Source organism: Pseudorasbora parva, chromosome 19 (genome assembly GCF_024679245.1).
Source record: "Pseudorasbora parva isolate DD20220531a chromosome 19, ASM2467924v1, whole genome shotgun sequence".
In the NCBI taxonomy this organism is placed as follows: Eukaryota; Metazoa; Chordata; class Actinopteri; order Cypriniformes; family Gobionidae; genus Pseudorasbora; species Pseudorasbora parva.
This window is the reverse complement of record NC_090190.1, coordinates 31,493,318-31,512,360: the sequence shown is the minus strand read 5'-3', so window position 1 is coordinate 31,512,360 and position 19,043 is coordinate 31,493,318. Positions and strand designations below refer to the sequence as shown.

General features: G+C 37.7%; 1 protein-coding gene across 2 annotated transcripts in view; it reads right to left on the bottom strand.

Annotated features, from left to right (window-relative positions):
- Positions 1 to 4,131: 4,131 nt before the first annotated feature.
- Positions 4,132 to 19,043, bottom strand: part of arhgef2a (Rho guanine nucleotide exchange factor (GEF) 2a) — a 91,816-nt gene continuing 76,904 nt past the window's right edge. For both annotated transcript variants that reach the window (XM_067424927.1, XM_067424928.1), the window contains 11 exons: positions 18,942 to 19,018; positions 17,550 to 17,725; positions 14,526 to 14,593; positions 14,040 to 14,228; positions 13,107 to 13,205; positions 11,282 to 11,331; positions 10,821 to 10,862; positions 8,762 to 8,812; positions 8,323 to 8,634; positions 8,030 to 8,219; positions 4,132 to 5,486 (listed from right to left, as the gene is read on the bottom strand). In XM_067424927.1, the coding sequence (XP_067281028.1) occupies positions 5,416 to 5,486; positions 8,030 to 8,219; positions 8,323 to 8,634; positions 8,762 to 8,812; positions 10,821 to 10,862; positions 11,282 to 11,331; positions 13,107 to 13,205; positions 14,040 to 14,228; positions 14,526 to 14,593; positions 17,550 to 17,725; positions 18,942 to 19,018 (1,325 nt within the window). In that variant the 3' untranslated portion in view covers positions 4,132 to 5,415. The remainder of the gene's footprint in view (positions 5,487 to 8,029; positions 8,220 to 8,322; positions 8,635 to 8,761; positions 8,813 to 10,820; positions 10,863 to 11,281; positions 11,332 to 13,106; positions 13,206 to 14,039; positions 14,229 to 14,525; positions 14,594 to 17,549; positions 17,726 to 18,941; positions 19,019 to 19,043) is intronic.

Here is a 19,043-nt window from a genome sequence, read left to right as displayed (position 1 = left end):
GCGTGAGCTGAAGGAGGCATGCGCGACCGATGCTGTCCTGCTTGTTATGGTGAGCTACCACTCAAACATTGAACTGAAGTATCATATAGATTCTGTAAAACGCTAACCAATAGACTACTACAATGACGCTGGCTTGTAAACGTGAGCATCGTGATTATTTGGCGTTTGAAAAAAATAAAACCCATGAAATTATATTCATATGACATGCTGAAACATATACCACTGACTGTACCTGGGATGAAGACATTTCTGCATTCTGCATGTGAACTCCTCCTGCAGTGTTCAGGTCAGGGAAACTTGTAGTGCTGCACCAACCCGCTTTAAAGCAGCACTTGGCAACTTTTGCTCTCGGGGTCCCCCTACAGTTGGGAAAAAATAATGTCCTCAACTACTGTCGTAAGATCTGTAATCCTACAACAGGGGATGCCATCGCGCGTGCATTTGTTGACATGACAACCCTGATAGCCCTGAACTAGTGATGCACGGGTCGTCTCATAACCCGCGGACCCCGTATGCCTATTTAATGGTCGCGGGTGCAGGGCGGGTTGTAAAAATATATACAGTGGTGCGGGGCGGGCCAAATAACTTCATAAAAGCGGGTTGGTGCAGCACTACAAGTTTCCCTGACCTGAACACTGCAGGAGGAGTTCACATGCAGGTGTTCTTCTGGCGGCGCGTGTGAAATGTCTTCATCCCAGGTACAGTCAGTGGGATATGTTTCAGCATGTCATATGAATATAATTTCATGGGTTTTATTTTTTTCAAACGCCAAATAATCACGATGCTCACGTTTACAAGCCAGCGTCATTGTAGTAGTCTATTGGTTACCGTTTTACAGAATCTATATGATACTTCAATGTTTGAGTGGTAGGTAATCACCATAACAAGCAGGACAGCATCGGTCGCGCATGCCTCCTTCAGCTCACGCCGACGAGCAAACGCTGGTCCAATGTTGATCCTCGTCCTGCCTTTAATCCCATCACTTTTTCGTTTCCTCTTATTGCTTTCCTCCAACAAAACCTTTTCTTAATTTGTCTGTGCTGCTTCGGACATGACTATATTATCTGACCAACAAAGTTGGGCTCGCACGTCCGAATGTAAGGAAGTGTGTGTGTTGGTGGAAGTGACGTATATGCCGTAAAGCAGTCGAATTTTGTAGTTCTTTTTGTTCTCAGGTTACTACCCCAAACCCGAAGTTTAAAAGTACGATTAAAAAACGATACAGACCCCATCAGGCTATGGCAGACGTGTCATTCAACCTATTGTAAGTCGATGTATCATCACAAGAGTCTTGAAAATATATTATGAAGGTTGAAAAGTTACCTAGTGCTGCTTTAATATCATTCTTTAGTCTTTTGAGAGAGCACTTATCTGGGTAAAACAAAATAACTTAAAAGAACTGTATGCAAGAAATGTATTTCAATTAATCATAAAATGGCCCTGATATGTCACTAGACATTAAGAAATCATGTTAATTTCAAATACTTCTATCACTGACAACAGTAGTCCGGCCAGGATATTGTCATTTAAAAGTTGTTGTTGCAGCCCTCAACTGATGTTGATGTTGACATGTTGTGTTTTGGCCTGAAGCTCCGCCCTCCACCTATTGACCAATCACAAAGTCAGTAGTGTTTCAGGATCCAGGTTGCCAGATCTGCTCTAGTTACCACAGCTGCAGCTGTGTATGATGTTGGGTTGCTTTTGAGGGGTTGGGCTTGGCCCCTTAGTTCCAGTGAAAGGAACTCTTAATGCTTCAGCATACCAAGACATTTTGGACAATTTCATGCTCCCAACTTAAAGGATCCACGTCCATAACGACATGGATGAGCGAGTTTGGTGTGGAGGAACTTGACTGGCCTGCACAGAGTCCTGACCTCAACCCGACAGAACACCTTTGGAATGAATTAGAGCGGAGCTTTAAAAAAAAATCCCAGAAACACACTCCTAAACCTTGTGGAAAGCCTTCCCAGAAGAGTTAAAGCTGTTATAGCTGTAAAGGGTGGGCCAACTCCATATTAAACCCTACGGATTAAGAATGGAATGTCATTAAAGTTCATGTGCATGTAAAGGCAGGCATTCCCAAAACTTTTGGCAATATAGCATAGATATTTCAAGCTGTTGACTAAAGTGGTTCGCCGTTGTAACGTTCATACTATGGGACAATGCAAACTGAAAATGTTGAAATGTTGTCTGACTAATGAAACAATAATTGAGTACTAGTCTTTCATTTGATAATGAATGTCTTGTCATTCATTTCAACACTGAGGTGCTTGCAGCAGCATAAAGGGCTAGTGGTTAATACTGTTGCTTAACAGCAAGGGGTCTCCATAACACAGACATGCACATGTTCTACTGTGTTGAGGTCTGGACTCTGTGCAGGACAGTCAAGTTCCTCCTCACCAAACTCACTCATCCATGTCTTTATGGACCTTGCTTTGTGCACAGTGGTGTGTAGTCATGTTGGAACAGCTAAGGGGCCATCCCCAAACACATTTGACAAATTGAGGATTCTAAATTTTCCATATTTGAATGTGTGTTTTCCACATATTGTATGCTGGGATGCATTCCAGTCCTTTCAGACACTTTTCTCCATGTTCTGATTTTCTAGTTTCAAGTGTCTCAGTATAGGGTTTCTCTCACACACTCCAGATAACAAATGCACATTCTGATCAGATTAATTACAGTAACCAATACTTTAAGACGGCTGTATGTCATTAGTGTGTTTGTGAAAGTTTATGGGTGTTTTATTGGGGAGTATGAGCTGGTAAAGAGTATTTTCTCCTCTCTATTTACAGTTTTACAATTTTTGTGAAGCAATTTAAATGTGTGTGGGCAGAGACCTCAAAGTTTCAACTCGGAGAGCAGTGCAGTTACTCTTTAAAAACACGTTTGACAGCCTATTTAGTTTGCTATAGAGCGTGTTATATTTGAATGTAAGAAGTTTGAATGTAAAAATACAGCTAAATGTAAAACAAGATTTACTTTACAATTATAAAAAAGAATGTTAAATTGTTAGTATAGATATTAACCATTAATATAACCATTAATACATCAATGTAGTGTAAGAAAGCAGAAAAAATACTGTATTACAAATACATAAATAAAAAACACAAATGAAATTGTTTTGAAAACATAAGCATTATATTAATGATATAATGCTTAAAATAAAAAGTCGATGCTGAAATCTTCAGGGGGAAAGAGTCATCTGACAGCACAACCTCTAGGGCAGCAGTAGGTAAAAATAATAATAATACTAATATTAAATACGATAAACTAGATTATAAATCATCATCCCATTAGCAAACTACAGTATACATGGTTTAAACTTAACTCAAGCCCTTTGCCAATCTGCTGAAAAGTTATGTGCTTAACTTCAGAGAGAAAGAAAGGACAATACCTTGTGCCCACATTGTAGATGCTGTACTGCAGGGTAAGGTCTCGTACTTCTACAGCATATTGGTTCAACAGGGACTTGGAGGCCAAAATGGATATATGGCCATAAAGAGGCTTTATGGACCGTGCATTGTGCACTGGTGCGGAGTCATGTTGGAACAGGAAGGGGCCATCCCTAAACTGTTCCCACAAAGTTGGGAGCATGAAATTATACCAAAATGTCTTGGTATGCTGAAACATTAAGAAATCCTTTCACTGGAACTAAGGGGCCAAGCCCAACCCCTGAAAAACCTCACACCATAATCCCCCCTCCACCAAAATGTACACTTGGCACAATTCAGTCAGTTAAGTACCGTTCACTTGGCAAACGCCAAACCCAGACTCATCCATCGGGTTGCTAGCGTTATTCGTCAATCCAGAGCACGTGTCTAGTCCAGTGGCGGCGTGCTTTACACCACTGCATCTGATGCTTTGCATTGCACTTGGTGATGTAAGGCTTGGATGCAGCTGCTTGGCCATGTAAACCCATTCCATGAAGATCTTTACGCACTGTTCTTGAGCTAATCTGAAGATCAGATGAAGTTTGGAGGTCTGAAGCTATTGACTCTGCAGAAACTCACCATTGACAGGGCTCAATCTGAGGGGCAGGATAAACGGTTGTCTTTCAAACTCCCTCTGCACGCGATACGCGATAGAATATACGCGATAGAATATCACAATTACAAAAAACAATCCAGATTATGTTGTATACCAACAGTTTTTATTTTATCCACTTCAATATATCTGAAACACTGCATGAACATTTCAACAATGTTTCTGTCATTTTCCATACAAACATTTTTATATGACTTCAGTAAATCCTATGTTTGCCTATAGTTACTTCAAAACATGAAGAATATCATCCTACAATAATTTCTAAGATGTTGCTTCCTGAAATGTTGAACTGACTTAAAATAAAAGCATATATCTCAGCAATATTCAGCCAAGCAAATTTTGGCACACAGTCAAGTAAATGCAAAAAAACAAACATTTTTTTTTTTAAACAAAATTAAAACATAAGCAAAACTGTAGTTAAGACACATCAAATGTTGGTGTTACTGGCAGATTTTGGTAATGTGATCTATTTTAGTCAATAAATCTTCATATATTTACAAAGTATTCCCCGTTAACACACACTGTGGGTTGAGGAACCATTCATAATATCATAATACTCTATCATAATAACCTTCCTGGGTTTATTAAGATCATTGCTATAGATGTAAATATATTCCTATATATTGCTATAAATTGCAATATAATTCCTTCATAAAAAAGCCCTCAAGTCTCTGAAATAGTCATTTTGTTATAGAGCCAGTAGTTTCGGTCCCAGTATATTAAGTTGGTATATTTCAAGTTATGGCTTTTTTTATCGGTTTCAACATGCTTGAAACAATTGATCTTTCTATCCAAAATAAAAGAAAATAAATTAATTTAAAATAAAGCGCAAGAAAGAGACATTTCTTTACAATGACCTCTCACAAATAATAACATTTCACACAAAAAGAAAGGAAAAAGAAGTTTTGCATGCTTCAGCATCGGTACAAAGCACTGTGATGAGTATCTGACATACAGTACATTAATCTGAGCGCTTTCTGCCGGTACCCTTGAGCTGGATCAGTTATGTTTGGTTTATTTAGATACTTTAACAATCTTAAGACAACTGTTTCATGCCACCAACAAGTGCAAAGTCCCATTATTTGCATGACTCCATCTCCATCACGGTGCTTTGGCATATCCTTATTGGTCCGTGGATGTCAAAAGCCATATGTTTGGATTCCAAGAAGACATGTTGAATATTAACATGTCATAAACGGCCACACAGAAGCTGTAAGCAAAATCACTGGATACAACTAAATACTGTATGTATATAATGAAATGAATATTCATAAACTGAGTAAGACTCTTCCCTGTTTAGAGGAAGACCTGTTCATGGAGTCTATAGTCTGTTCCAGGCCAGTCTTGGGTTGAGGATTAAAAAAAATATTAGCAGTGTGAGACCTCACGGTCCCGGGGATCAGTCGCAGACTCGCTCTCTTCAGGAATGTCCTGCAGATCTGTAGATGAGGAAGGAAAGAAAAACACAACAATGAAAAAATGTACAAAATAAAGCCATATTTAGACATTCATCTCAGAGATGAGAGTTTTAAGTTTAGGCTTTGGACTGAATTTCACTAAAAGATTGGGATGAAACACTTCCTCTTGACTATACGGTAAACAAAATGAACACATTACAAGCCAAATGCAGATCAAATTTGCCTTTGGAAAGTAAATACAACCGTTTTACTGCACTGCAAACCCCAACGCCCAAAATAATGAATTGGTCTGAGTAGAGCCAACTCAAATTAAACAAATTAGTTCAAACAAATGAACTTTTATGAATATTTACAACTTTCTTTTTCTTTTGAGTTCTCAAAACAGACACATTTGAAGTAATCTGAAAAGTTTCATTGTTTTATGAACTTGTTTATTTTAATTTAGACTAACTTTAATTTAACTTAAAATGGGCTAGGATTGCTATTTTCCAGCATGCTTTACCACGAGTAAATGCCAAAATTAAGTGTTTTATTATGTGTTTTTTTTTGTGCAATATTAAAGTTAAGTGGGAGATTTAGTAGTGTTTAAAATTTTGTTATGCTAGTTTAGAAGAGTTTCTGTTATGTTGGTGTTTTTGTAGGGTTACCATCATGGTGACGAGTGGAGCATGAGCCTAGTTTGAGATATAACAGATATATGTGAAATGTATTTTATTGATGTTATCATTCAGCTACTGTTATGTCAATGCATTGAGGAACCAATTAGCAAGGTGGTATTTACTGAATTAGCTAAAGCTAGTCAAGTTTACACTATAAAAACAAGATCTACATGATACACATTTTTAAGTTAAAATTTAAATGTATGAATTAGCTGACTCAAATATTTTGTGTTCAGAGCAATTACAATGTATGATTACAAAATAAAAAACTGCAAGTTATCCTTACCTAAACTTTTCTTAACATAAAAAATTTGAGGCGACTTTTTAGTTTTGCCAATTTAGTCGGGTTTACAGTGTGGACAGTTGGCTGGTAACCTTTTGAAACTGCAACGTAGTACATGAAATTGTAATACAATCCGATAATCAAACTCTTAGCACTAATACTAATACTTGATAGAAATTAAATCTAAGCAGTTGTTCAGTGCAAATGCAACTAATTTACCTAGACAATTTTCATCATAATTCATGCATACGGGGACAATTCAAAAACATTTTTTTTAATGAAAATTAAAACTTTTGAAATTACAGTTTGGGGTCAGTAAGATGTTTTAATATTTATGAAATAAGTTTCTTATGGCTCACCAAGGCTGAATTTATTTGATCAATATATACATTAAATAAAAACAATAATATTGTGAAATATTATTACAATTTAAAATGACGTTTCTACTTTAATTTATTTTAAAATGCCATTTATTCCTGTGTTGGCAAAGCAGCATCATTACTGGTGCTCAAAAAACATTTATTATTATAATTATTATTATTATTATGAATGTTGAATACAGTTGATACATGATACATTTTTTAGGATACTTTGATAAATAGATTATAATCTTTTGTAACAATTTCAAAGTCTTTACTGCCATTTTATGATCAATTTAATGTGTCCTTTAACTTAATTAAGACATTTATAATGAAAATATAATACTGTATAATAAAACAAATACCGTATGCTAAACTCTTTCATAAGCAGTATGATTAGTATGCCCTTTTCAAACACCTCAATACTGCATTTATATCATTACAAGAGTCAAAACTTCAGTATGTATAAGTGTATGTACATAAGGTATGTTCTTTGTGAATGACACACTAAAGGTCTGGGTGAGACGTTCAACGGGCAATTTATTGCCATTATCCACCTACATGCTTACACATTAGGAATCCACCTAAATGTACTTTCCCCCCTCAATTTAGACTCAGGAGGTTCTCCTGTCTGACAGAGTTTAGTGTGTGTACGGTAAGTTTGTGTACCTTTTTGTGTGTGGGTGTGGAATGTTTGATGTGCACAATTCAACATGTGTTTGTTGAGCAGATCGGTTGCGTAAGCGTGCGTAGGCTGCTATTAGTGTTACAAAGTGCCAAAGTTACAGTGCTCTGGGTGAAGTGCATCTACGCAGACTGTCTGATAAATATGTAATCATTTCATATAAAAAGGGAGGAAAATCAAACCAACAACTCTCTAGCAACCACATCTACATTGTGCTAGTCTCTTGTACCATTCTGTCTGTATTTCTTTCTCATATAATAATTTAAACATAAATCAATATTTAATACATTGATTTATTTGTTAAGTAGCTATATAATAATATTTAACATTTTACTACAGGGCTGTTGAATGCTTGAATCTGATTGGTTGATGAACATTCTGAGGTAAATTATATTCAGGGAACTGCACGGAAGTTCCAGACAGGTCTTGAAATATACATATATACACACACACATACATATATTAATTAGAAGCATACTATAAATATTTTTTCCTTTTGAAAAACAACTAGATATATCTGTATATGTGTATTTATTATATTTGTAAAAATATCATTGTTCTGTGTCAGATCTACAGACCTCTGGGACTTTCTGAACGGGGAGACACCCTTGAATCCCCCTCATCGTCGTCATCGTCATCATCAGATATCACATCCACTTCCACGTCACTGCATTCCTGGAGGCCGTCTGATTGGTCCATCGATTCCTGGCTAGGCAATAGGGTGTCAGTGTTGGGGTCAGTATCGCTCTCTCTGCGAGTTGGTGGGGCCTTGAAGTGAGGAAATGAGAAACAGCAACATTTGACACTAAAGAAAGTTGACAATGTAAAAAAGCAGAATAGATCCTCTTAAAAATGTTTTAGACTTGCTCACCTGTGATCCTGTAGTTCCAGCTCTATCCCCCAGAGAGGCGCTATGGGTCTTAAGATCCCTGAGCTGTTTCTCCAGCTGGGCTCTGGCTCTCTCGCTGTCCCTGAGTTTGCCCTCGGCTCCCCTGAGGCGTCCGAGCTCCTCCTGCAGGAGACTGTGCTGCCGTTGCAGCAGGGCCAGCTCACCCAGCGAGCCCATGTCACTTGCACTATCCCGGGACAAAGAGCGAACTGTACGAGCCCCTGTGGTGGCTGGGGAGATAGGGCTCTCTCGTAGGCAGAGCTCTAAGATAGAGTCCTGTCGGATCACCACACCCTAGGAGAGCACATTTTTAAAAATGTTATGTCTTGGCATTTTATTGACATTAGCGGTTTATGTTAGATCCTGTTTGTATGCATATGCTTAGAAGATTTGATAAATGTATTTTGCAATGCACACTTACCTGCAGAGCATGTAACTGAGCACTGAGATTCACCAGCCTTTGTGACACCTCCTAAAACACAAGACACAACTTGGTCATACATTACATCAATATGTGATCCGTGCTGGCGAAATGACAAATTTTATGAGTCATTCAGCATTTTATTATTCAGTTTTGTGAATATCCATAGTGAATTCTCAATGGGATGAGTCTGAACCAATTTCAAAATATCTGTTTTGGTGAGTATTTACGCAAATATGATCTGTTTTAAGTGAACATTAAAAAACATTTGATGTGTAACATTGTAGTATTAGATCCGTCCGGTACAGTAGCTCTTAATATAGCCTTTAATCAAACAATTGTGGTATCATGGAGAAAAAACTAACCTTTTCTCAAAACTAACTTTGCTGACTCCAAACAGGTGTAGCTCAGTCATTTTTTTGTCTGATCAAAAAGGTTTTTTTAATAGCTCAATAATAATAATTTTCTTGTTGAAAATGACTCATTTTGCCAGCACAGGTCTAATTTGTGACCCTGGACCACAAAACTATTCATTAGGGTCAGTGTTTTGAAATTGAGATTTATACATCATCTGATCAAATAAGATATTCATTGATCTATGGTTTATTAGAATAGAATATTTGGCCTAGATACAACTATTTGAAAATCTGGAATCTGAGGGTGCAAAAAAGTCAAAATTTAGAGAAAATCACATTTAAAGTTGTCCAAATGAAGACCTTAGCAATGCATATTACTACTAATAATACATTTGATATATTTACGGTAGGAAATTTACGAAATATCTTGATACATCGATAATTTTGACCCCATACAATGTGCTGTTGGCTATTGCCGCAAATATACCAGTGTGACTTTTGACTGGTTTTGTGGTCCAGAATCACAAATATAGACAATAGTCTATATAAACCTAGAAGATTTTTTATACTATTGTCTGAGGTCAACTTATGACATTTGCAGGTTTTTTACATTAAAAAACATCGTAACTAATAAATAATAGGCTATTTTCTACACTGGCTTTGAGGCTCTCTCCTGAACGCTGAGTTTTGATGGGCGTGCTGCACTGGAGACTTGGAAGTAAGCGCCCACCGGTAGGATTGGATAAGATTTGCATATTTCAGCTCATGTGAGGGATTGTATTGAAAGCGGCAACTGTAATAATTCTTTGACAGGACTCAGTCTCAAAACGTATTTAAAAAAAACAAATCAAACAAACACAATGATTTATCTCTTATCCACCCGTGACGGATTTTTGTTCATCATTACTTGGCCCACCCGATCGGTGGATATAAGCGCGAACCACACACACACACGTGCGCGCTCTTCAAACACAACAGAGATCAAGAGAGGAATGCTATTTCACCATTTAGGATTCACCGGCCTGCCGATGGGCTTATGTTTTGGTAGCCCGTCTGGAAAACACATAGCCCCGGGACGTTGGGCTTTGCGAGCCATGGGAGTCTGAACCCAAATCGCAATGAACCAACAAATAAGGGATTCTCCAGCCTGTGACAGCGTGCTGATTTGCTGTGTTAGACATGTCATGTACACATAATCAATACGATCTGTAACAATGCAATACTATCGCATATAAAAAACATGTTTTACTCACATAAGTGAGCTGCACCATTCATGTCGGATCCAATATAGAAGGCACAGCGTTGTGTTTTAATCTCAATATGCATGTTTAACACGATCAGTTTAGCTCCACGAGTCAGTAGGCGGGGCTACAGAAGCAGCGTACACATAGAGGCGGCGTTATACCCTTCTAATACGTCATTTGATTTGAGAGCCTTGTTTTCTGGGCCTGGTGTCTATAAAAGCTTTTCTTTGACTAACAAGGAGGTTTTCAGCTCTGAAACATACAGGATATTCTTATATTACCATGACCTTTTATATATCAAAGGATCAAGGGAAAGTTGATTTCTCAATTCATCGCCCCTTTAAAGGGTTTCTAATGCAAAAAGTAAAACAATCCTTTTATTTTTTTAAGACCAGAAATGTTATCAGAACATCCATAGATGGCACACGTTAAGCCTAGTCTTGAACTAATTTCCAGTACCTCACTTGGCGTCTTGTCCTCCATTTGATTCCCATTACCATCCTGCACAGAAACAATTTTTTGGGATTATTCACACAATCATAATTCTGAAACAGCAGTTTCACTCAAAAGCTTTGATTTGTCAGCATCCATTGAAAAGCACTGTCTTGTTATGTGCGGATGAAAAAAGAAGATAAAGTGCAGCTTTCAAGCACCAGTGGTGAGTCGTGATGGAGAGTTTTTGGTAGATTCAGGTTTCTATGGAAACCTGCGAGTTTCAGATGGGCTTGGAAAATGACTAATTTTTTTCAGCATTACATAAAAACTGAGTAATAGCACCAAACCATCTTATTATGTGCATAATTATTACATTTCATGAAACATATTTGACGCAAGCGAATGTGAATGTCAGAGAAGGTGATAATGAACACCTCACTAACATAGATTGAGCTTATTTTCTGACAAAATTATGTTTTGTTTACCTGAGCAGCTTGATTCTCCTGAGAGCCATTGACTAATACCTCCTGTCCATCTGGAAGAATAAAGGAAAAACAATGGTCAGAAAAATGGCCACCGTTTCGTTACGGTTCTATGTGTACTATGTTCAGGAAAGTGCTAAAGTTATCAAATGTAAAATAACAATATTCAATGTATAAATTTAATATAGATTAATCCTTATTAAAGTTATCCAGTCAAGAGCAGTACGTGATTTCTTTGTCTGTTGCTGTTTGATTAACATTAAAAACACAGACACTGCACAGATCCAATGGGCCTTAACGTTCTCTTAAGACATAACCTACTATGTTTGCACCATGGCAAGATGGGCATGTTGACATAATTTCTGTGTGAATTTGTCTGATCGAGCACAAGCAACTTTAATTTTCACATGCTGTCTGAGGCGCTTGAATGTTTAAATTTGCAAAACACGAAAATTATACATTTAAACAATGCAGCACTGGCACAATCGAGGCGGGGGCAGTTCCGTCTCACCTGCGCTCGTGCACTATCAACACCTGGGTGATCAACACGGTGTAAATGACTGGTCATAATAGAACATACTGCACTCGCATAGAGAATTATTATTATTTTTTTACAAAGAGTGACTGTTTGTCCAAGGTTTTATTTTTTTTTGACCTTTGCTGTTGCAATGTATTGGGAAGCCAATATATTCCTTGACAGGAGATTTAAATGATGCAGGCAACGGCTCTATCAGCGACTTGTTTCCTTTGCTTGTCAATGCTGAACCCCAACACACCAACACGTAGAAACCGTGATGTCGGCAACAGATTTAGGGTGTTTTCACACTTGGGTCCTCTTTAAAAGAACCAAACTAAGACTCCTTTAAGTGGACCAAGAGGTGAACCAAGTAAAAAAGGACCCAGTTCTCTTTACGTTTACACTGTCCCTGTACCTTAAAGAGGACTCTTTGGTCCACTTTAGTAGGAATGTGGTCTCAGACCCCTTTGTGTTCAGACTGTTGCTTTTTGGATCTCGTCCAGTTTAGTGTTCGACGGCTGACCCTATGGCCTTCAACATTTTATCCCATTCACTTGCATTGTTTGTTCCTCAGTAACCAAGATATTTGTTTTGTTTGTAAAGATTAGCCTATCATTTTTTATGGCATTGCTACAAATGCTGTTGAATAAAGTAGTTTATCTTTTTACACAAAAATCTCTCACACAGTTCGGAAGCGGTTGAATTTGCAATTAACAAGTGTAAGTTGTGAACAAATAATTTGTAGAGATTTGCCAGAAGAAGCAGCCATGATGAACAGCCGATTTGTACAGAGGCATCTTATGACCAAACTACACTGGAATTCGTGTACAGAAAAATCAAGTAAGCCCAGAGCGGTTTGTGTTCAGACTGCGTGTTTTTAGTGAACCGCACCATAAGATGAGATCGAACCGTACCCAGACCACCTCCCAAGATGGTCTTGGTTCGGTTTGCTTTAAAGGCGTCTGAGATAGTTAGGAGTGTTCACATATGCGCCAAAAATCATGCGAACCGCGCTCAGACCCCTGAAAAGGACCACGTGTGAAAACACCCTTACATACTAACAGTTGATTGGACAGCTACTCTCACGAGAAATGCATGTGGGGCGTATCCATTGACAGAAACATACATTAGTATGTTTTATGCATCATTTTTTTCCTCAACAAACCATATTATAGATGCTTCATAGGATTTTAGATTAACCGTGTTAATCTCACCGTGTGCATTTTTTACAGAAAACCGTTACACCTCTAATATTTATCACAATAAAGGCACATCTATTTACATATTGCATGTTTGGTTTTTGACACCTACTGATTACTAGGGGTCCAGTGTGGTTGTGATGGCCGTTGGAACTGCAGGGCAAAGGAACCTCAAAACTGGATCCTAATATCAGATCTGTCAATCGGTCCACTGCAGAGAGAAAAAAGAAATGTACATCATGACATTTTACAAGATATTATGAGAGCGCCAGGCATGAGCTCAGAGGATTTAGCTAAAGATGGTTGGTGAACTTTCCAAAATAGAAGAAAAAGAATAATCCATTTTTTTCACTTTTACAAAGAGAGACAGAAACGGGCAGAGGCACTGAGTTCCTTTGACCTTGTTACATATGTTAAATGTACTTACCAAAGTAATAACAGTAAATGATGTATAATTAAATGCAACTAACCCTTAACCAATCCCTAATCCTAGCCTAACCCTATAGTAAAAACATGTACTTAATTATTATTACTCAGTACTTATATTATATCTTAAAATAAAGTGTAACCGTTTTTTGTTGAACTATAGATAGTATATATTTACTAAAACAAAAACAAAATATTCAGAGGCTGGGTCAATGTTTTAATTGCTCAGATGCTGCAACTAATTTAAAGATTACTGTAAGATTTTTAAACTATATGAACTAAAAATATAAATTAAAAGTAAAAAAAAATTTTTTTTTTAACCAACAAAAACTATCTAATACTATATGTAAAATCAGAATTGGTAAGCACATTTATATGAAAAAAATTATTTGCAAATATTTCAAGTCTGACAGTCTTTTTTAAATATAGCCTGGCATGGCAAAGCCTCAGACCGAAACTCAACCTTTATTTCTGTTGTATTCACTGCTTACTTATAGTGTGAATACTGTAACCTACTGATATGGGCAGTGAAATAAATGCGCACTATAGGTTGAAACAAAAAACAAGTGTAGGTAGAACGCCTGCTTCAGCCATGAATGTAACATCATGTCTGTCTTACCCTCAGTTATGGCCTGTGTAAGCAGCTGTTCGCCACGCAATGCCTGAGTAGACTCGGCTCTGAAAAGGTTTCTGGAACAGGACGGCAGCATGACCTCGTAACCTCCCATGACCTCCGCCAAGTCAGAGAACAGGGTGACCCGCTCCTGAAGCAGCTCTAACACCTCCCTGTCCTTCTGCTGGATATCAGCTGAAACAGAGAGCATGAGGATCAAAGTGCTGTTTGAAGATCAGTACAGCAGAATATCAACTTCAGCTTCTTTTTTTACTAGCTAGCCTGTTCGTTATCAGAAAATATCTTGTGATGGGCAACCAAATGATTGGACAGATGTGTGAAAGAACTCCTTTGAGCAAAACTACTTTCTGCTTCTTTCAGTCCTTCAATGCTTAAACCACCTGTAGTGATTCATAAAAAATAAGAATGAAAAAGTGTTGCCCCAGTGTTGGGATTGTGAATATGTGTGTGTATGTAGTGTTTAAAGCAAACCTTTAAGTCTCCGCAGAAGGGCCTTGTCTTCTGTTTCTATGAGAGGGAATTCTTCTCTTGATGGACAGCTGTGTGACAAAACAGTGATGGTAAAGAAGAATGACCATTAGAAATGGTAGTTTTAAATGGTTAATGTCCATTAGCACTGAAGTCATCTTTATGCTAGTTTCCTTACTTTTTAAAATGTCTTTTTCTTCTGGGAAAATTGACTAAATATATTTTTATGTCCAATAAAATGCTATCTAAAGTGAAAATGTTATGCTAATGCTTGTACTTTGTTTGCTATGTTTTTCTCAAGGGAGTGGTGAGAATGTATTAATTCTGAAAGTGGTTTCTGTTGTTTGTGTATGGCAGGGTTTTTTAAAACTCTAGTCTGGGGAGTCCCGGGGGGCAGCAAGAGGGTGTAAGAAGGCCAGTATAAAAAAATAAAATAATAATGATTTAACATGCATGTTGTTTTGGTTTTATTTCATTGTGTTTTCCTAGTTCTAGTTTGTGTGTGCTGACTAGCTATGCTGTGTTCCAGACAGGTTTTTTAGCCCATAAGTTACGACTTCAAACCACAACTCACGACTTTGTAGCTTTCCAGGCAAAGTCACGACAAACTGCTTGAGCGCCAACGGCCAACAGTTTGGCCTGGAATGTTACAAAGTCGTGAGTCGTGGTTTGAAGTTGTGACTTACGGGCTTAAAAACGTGTCTGGAATGTAGCACAAGCCCTCAGTTTCCTCAGATCTACAGACCATTTTCAAAGAATGTGATGACGCGTTTTAAAGGTGTCATGAACTGGCTTTTTAAAAAAAATGTATACTGTTGTCTGAAGTCAACTAATGATGTTTGTGTGGTTTTTACATTCAAAAACATCATAACTAATAAATAATAGGCTATTTTCTACACTGGTTTTAAGGCTCTCTCCAAAACACTGGGTTCTGATGGGCGTGCAGCACTGGAGACTTGGAAGTAAACACCCATGGCTAGGATTGGATAATATTTGCATATTTAATGAGCTTACGCTCCCTTATCAGTTCAGTTCACATGACGGAGGGGAGAGAGTGAGGGAGAAGCGGCAACCAGAATGATTATCTCAATCACAGGGCTTGTAAACGTTTTTATCAAACAAACGCAATGTTTTATTTCTCATCAACCCGTGATTGATTGGACTATTATTTTTATATTACACATAGCCCGCAAGATCGGACGATATAAGCGCGAACCGTGCGCACATACATACTCATTCGCCGCCCTTTAAATGTCAACTCGAGAGAGACTGAGAAAGAATAGCAGAACAAGAACGGAATATAATGAGATTCATCAGCCTGCCGGGCTTTGCGATCCCTGACCCATACGTGTCTGAGTCCAGCGTACTAAAGGTAAGTTCTGTTAGACACATACACATAAGCAAAACGATCTATAACAATGCAGTACTATTACATATAAAAACACGTTTTACTCACATCGATGTGTTGCACCATTCCTGTCGGATCCAAATCCAGCATCGACCGGAGATTTGTTAACAAACGATCCCGCAGTGAACTGAAGTGAATATGTCTTCCCCACGTGAGCTGGAACTTCATTAAAAATAAAGTTCAACCACTCATTCCTAATATTAGGATCCGAAGGAAGCTTATGCAGCGACTGTGTTCTTCCACAACCAGGAATAGTGCAATATCTTAATCTTCCTCGGCATGTATTGTTGTTGACCAGCTAGCACGAGCCCTCCATGAGTTGGTGGGCGGGGCTACTGGATTAGACGCGCTGTAGATTCTGACGAGGTGATGTTTCGTCGCGCACTGACGTCAGTATTAAGCACAGGACCGTTTTCTGGGCCTGGTGTCTATAAAAGCTTTTCTTTGACTAACAAGAAAGTTTTTAGCTCTAAAACTTAGAGGATATTCTTATTACCATGACCTTTTATATATCAAAAGCTCAAGGAAAAGTTGATTTCTCAATTCATCGGCCTTTTAACGGTCATCAATATCTGCAACATTTTTTGTATTTTCATTATTAATTTTTTAAATGTAAATTTATAACAATAATACTTTGAATTATATTACTTTTGCATCAAATTACAAAAACAAGTTTCCTCTGCTGTGAGGGTGTTTCTAATACAGCGTATATGGGAGTGACGGTAAAATTAACATCATTCTCTCTTTTCACTGCCGTTATCATTCTCACTCGATTTTATCCCTCTTTTTAAAAGTTGTGAAATCACTATTGTGGAGTTTTTCTTTTGCTATTTGAGCAAATGGGGACACAAAAAATATATTTAATGGATTCTCTCATTCACCGCTATAAAAATGAACCCAACTATGATGACTTGCTTCTGAGAAATGTGAAAAGGGTCTATTGTCTGATATCATCTTTGTTTAGTGTGGCTGAGAATTAGTTTAATCCTGCAATCTCCTGAGTGTTCCTTTTTGGATCTAATAAAGATTTTTTTCATTTGAGTCCTCATCTTCATGTGGATTAAAACAGCCACTACGCAACAAATAAATAATACATATTTATTTGTATTATTATTATGAAGAATAAATACATAAATAATTATAATAAATATTAAAATCATGTATGATAATGATAATATAAAGAATTAAGTAATAAAATATAAACAAATAAATAATCATAATAACTAAAATAAATATAAAAAATATTATTAGTAGTAACTAGTATGTATAATAATTATATAGTATTATTATTATGAATAAATAAATGCTAACATTTACTGAATTTGTTGCTTTTATAATAATCACATGGACCTTTTGCCCCATGTATACATAAATAAATGAATCTTTTATATGTAGCTGCCATTTTGTTTTAGGAACTGTCAAATATTTTGCAGGTTTTGCAGGGCTATAATGTAAACAAATGTTTTTGGCAACTCAAGCTTCCCACAGAACTGACATATCTATTTTAAATGTCCCATTCCAAGTTTCTAATTCCACTACAAAAAGAGATGTCTTGAAAAATTTCAAATGGTAACTGAGTGCTGTGCGGACTGTAAAAGAGTGTGTTTCCATGTATGTACCTGCTAATGGTTTGCTGTATGAGCCGTATCCAAGTGTTTCTGTCATCTTTGGAGGCTGCGTAGAGCTCGTACATCTCAGGTGGGCTGGACTCGCTGCTGATTAGGAACAACCCTCGCTCCTGATTGGCTATATCTCGGACCAAGAGATTCTGCAGTGACACCACAGCGGACTTATCCTACAGAGAGAGTGAGAAGAAAAGAGGTATTGTTGTGTGTGTGCAGATTTACAAATAAATAGCTTAGAAAAGTAACAGCACATTCTTTTCACAATTTGAGTTATCATTGGACGAGTTGCAACATCTATGTCACAATTTCTTCGGCAAATCACAGATCACAATGTGAAATATAAGCATAACGCCCCACCCGAAGACATTCGGGTAAAGAAAGAAGATGAGGCTTCAGAGAATTTTAGTGTTTCACCATGTCGTGGAGACGCTGTATATTTAGATGTAAAAGCAAAACCCCTTTGTTTGGCATTCAGAAAATGGACAGAATTAGGAATCAATGGTTAAGATTTATTTATAAAACAGTTCCTGAACAGTACAACCCAAAGGTTAGATTGTGTACACCGCATTTTACAGAGAATATGGAAGAGTACAACATTTCCGACACACGCTTGAAGTGTTTGGCCAATCACAACACACTGGGTCAACTGGCCAATCAGAGCTCTCTGGGCTTTTCGGAGGGAGGGGCTTTGTTGAAATCAGCGTTCTAGACAGACTGGGAATAGAGGTGCTGTTATAAATGGACATTGTGTTTTTAAAATTAAAGTATGCTAACCTATTCTATTACAGTCAATAAACAAAATAATAAACTTTTAAAATAGCATCATATGACCCTTTTAATCCACCACAAACCCTAAAGCCTTGGGTAAACTTCTGCATCCGGATGCGCTCCACGCTAGATCGTGCCCGCAAAGCTTTGAAAGTATACTAAACCGTGGATGGGCGAATTCGACACATGCGCACTAAAAATAATGTATACTCTACCAGACATCGTTGGGCAGCACCAAGTTGTGTCATCAACAGGACATTCGCTTGGCAGGATAGAAGAAGAAAAGTAGTGGCTCAACCATTGCAACCCAGTTCAGAAGAAACAACAACGCACAAACATCGCACAAGCGCGTTTCAAGTTCGCCGTCCATTGTAGTGTTTTCCTCCTCCTGTTTCAAGCGTGTTGTTTTTGAATCGCTCTTTCCGCACTCTTCTTCAACGACTGCACACTGTGCACAGTACTGTGTGTATTGCCACCTAGTGGACTCTTCTGTTTTTGTTGTAAGCGCACCGTCCACGCGGTCTCAAAAACTGGGCTGCATGCGGACGGAACCCTCAGAGCGAAAATTTCGTCATGCGAACGGTGGACATGGATGGCTTAGCAAGCAAAGTAACTTACCAAACTGGCAAAGATGTACCGTTGATCTTTCTCTTGCAAAAATACTAGAATGTCAGTCATCAACAGAACCTGAACATCTGCAACAGAAAGAAAAGAGGGAAA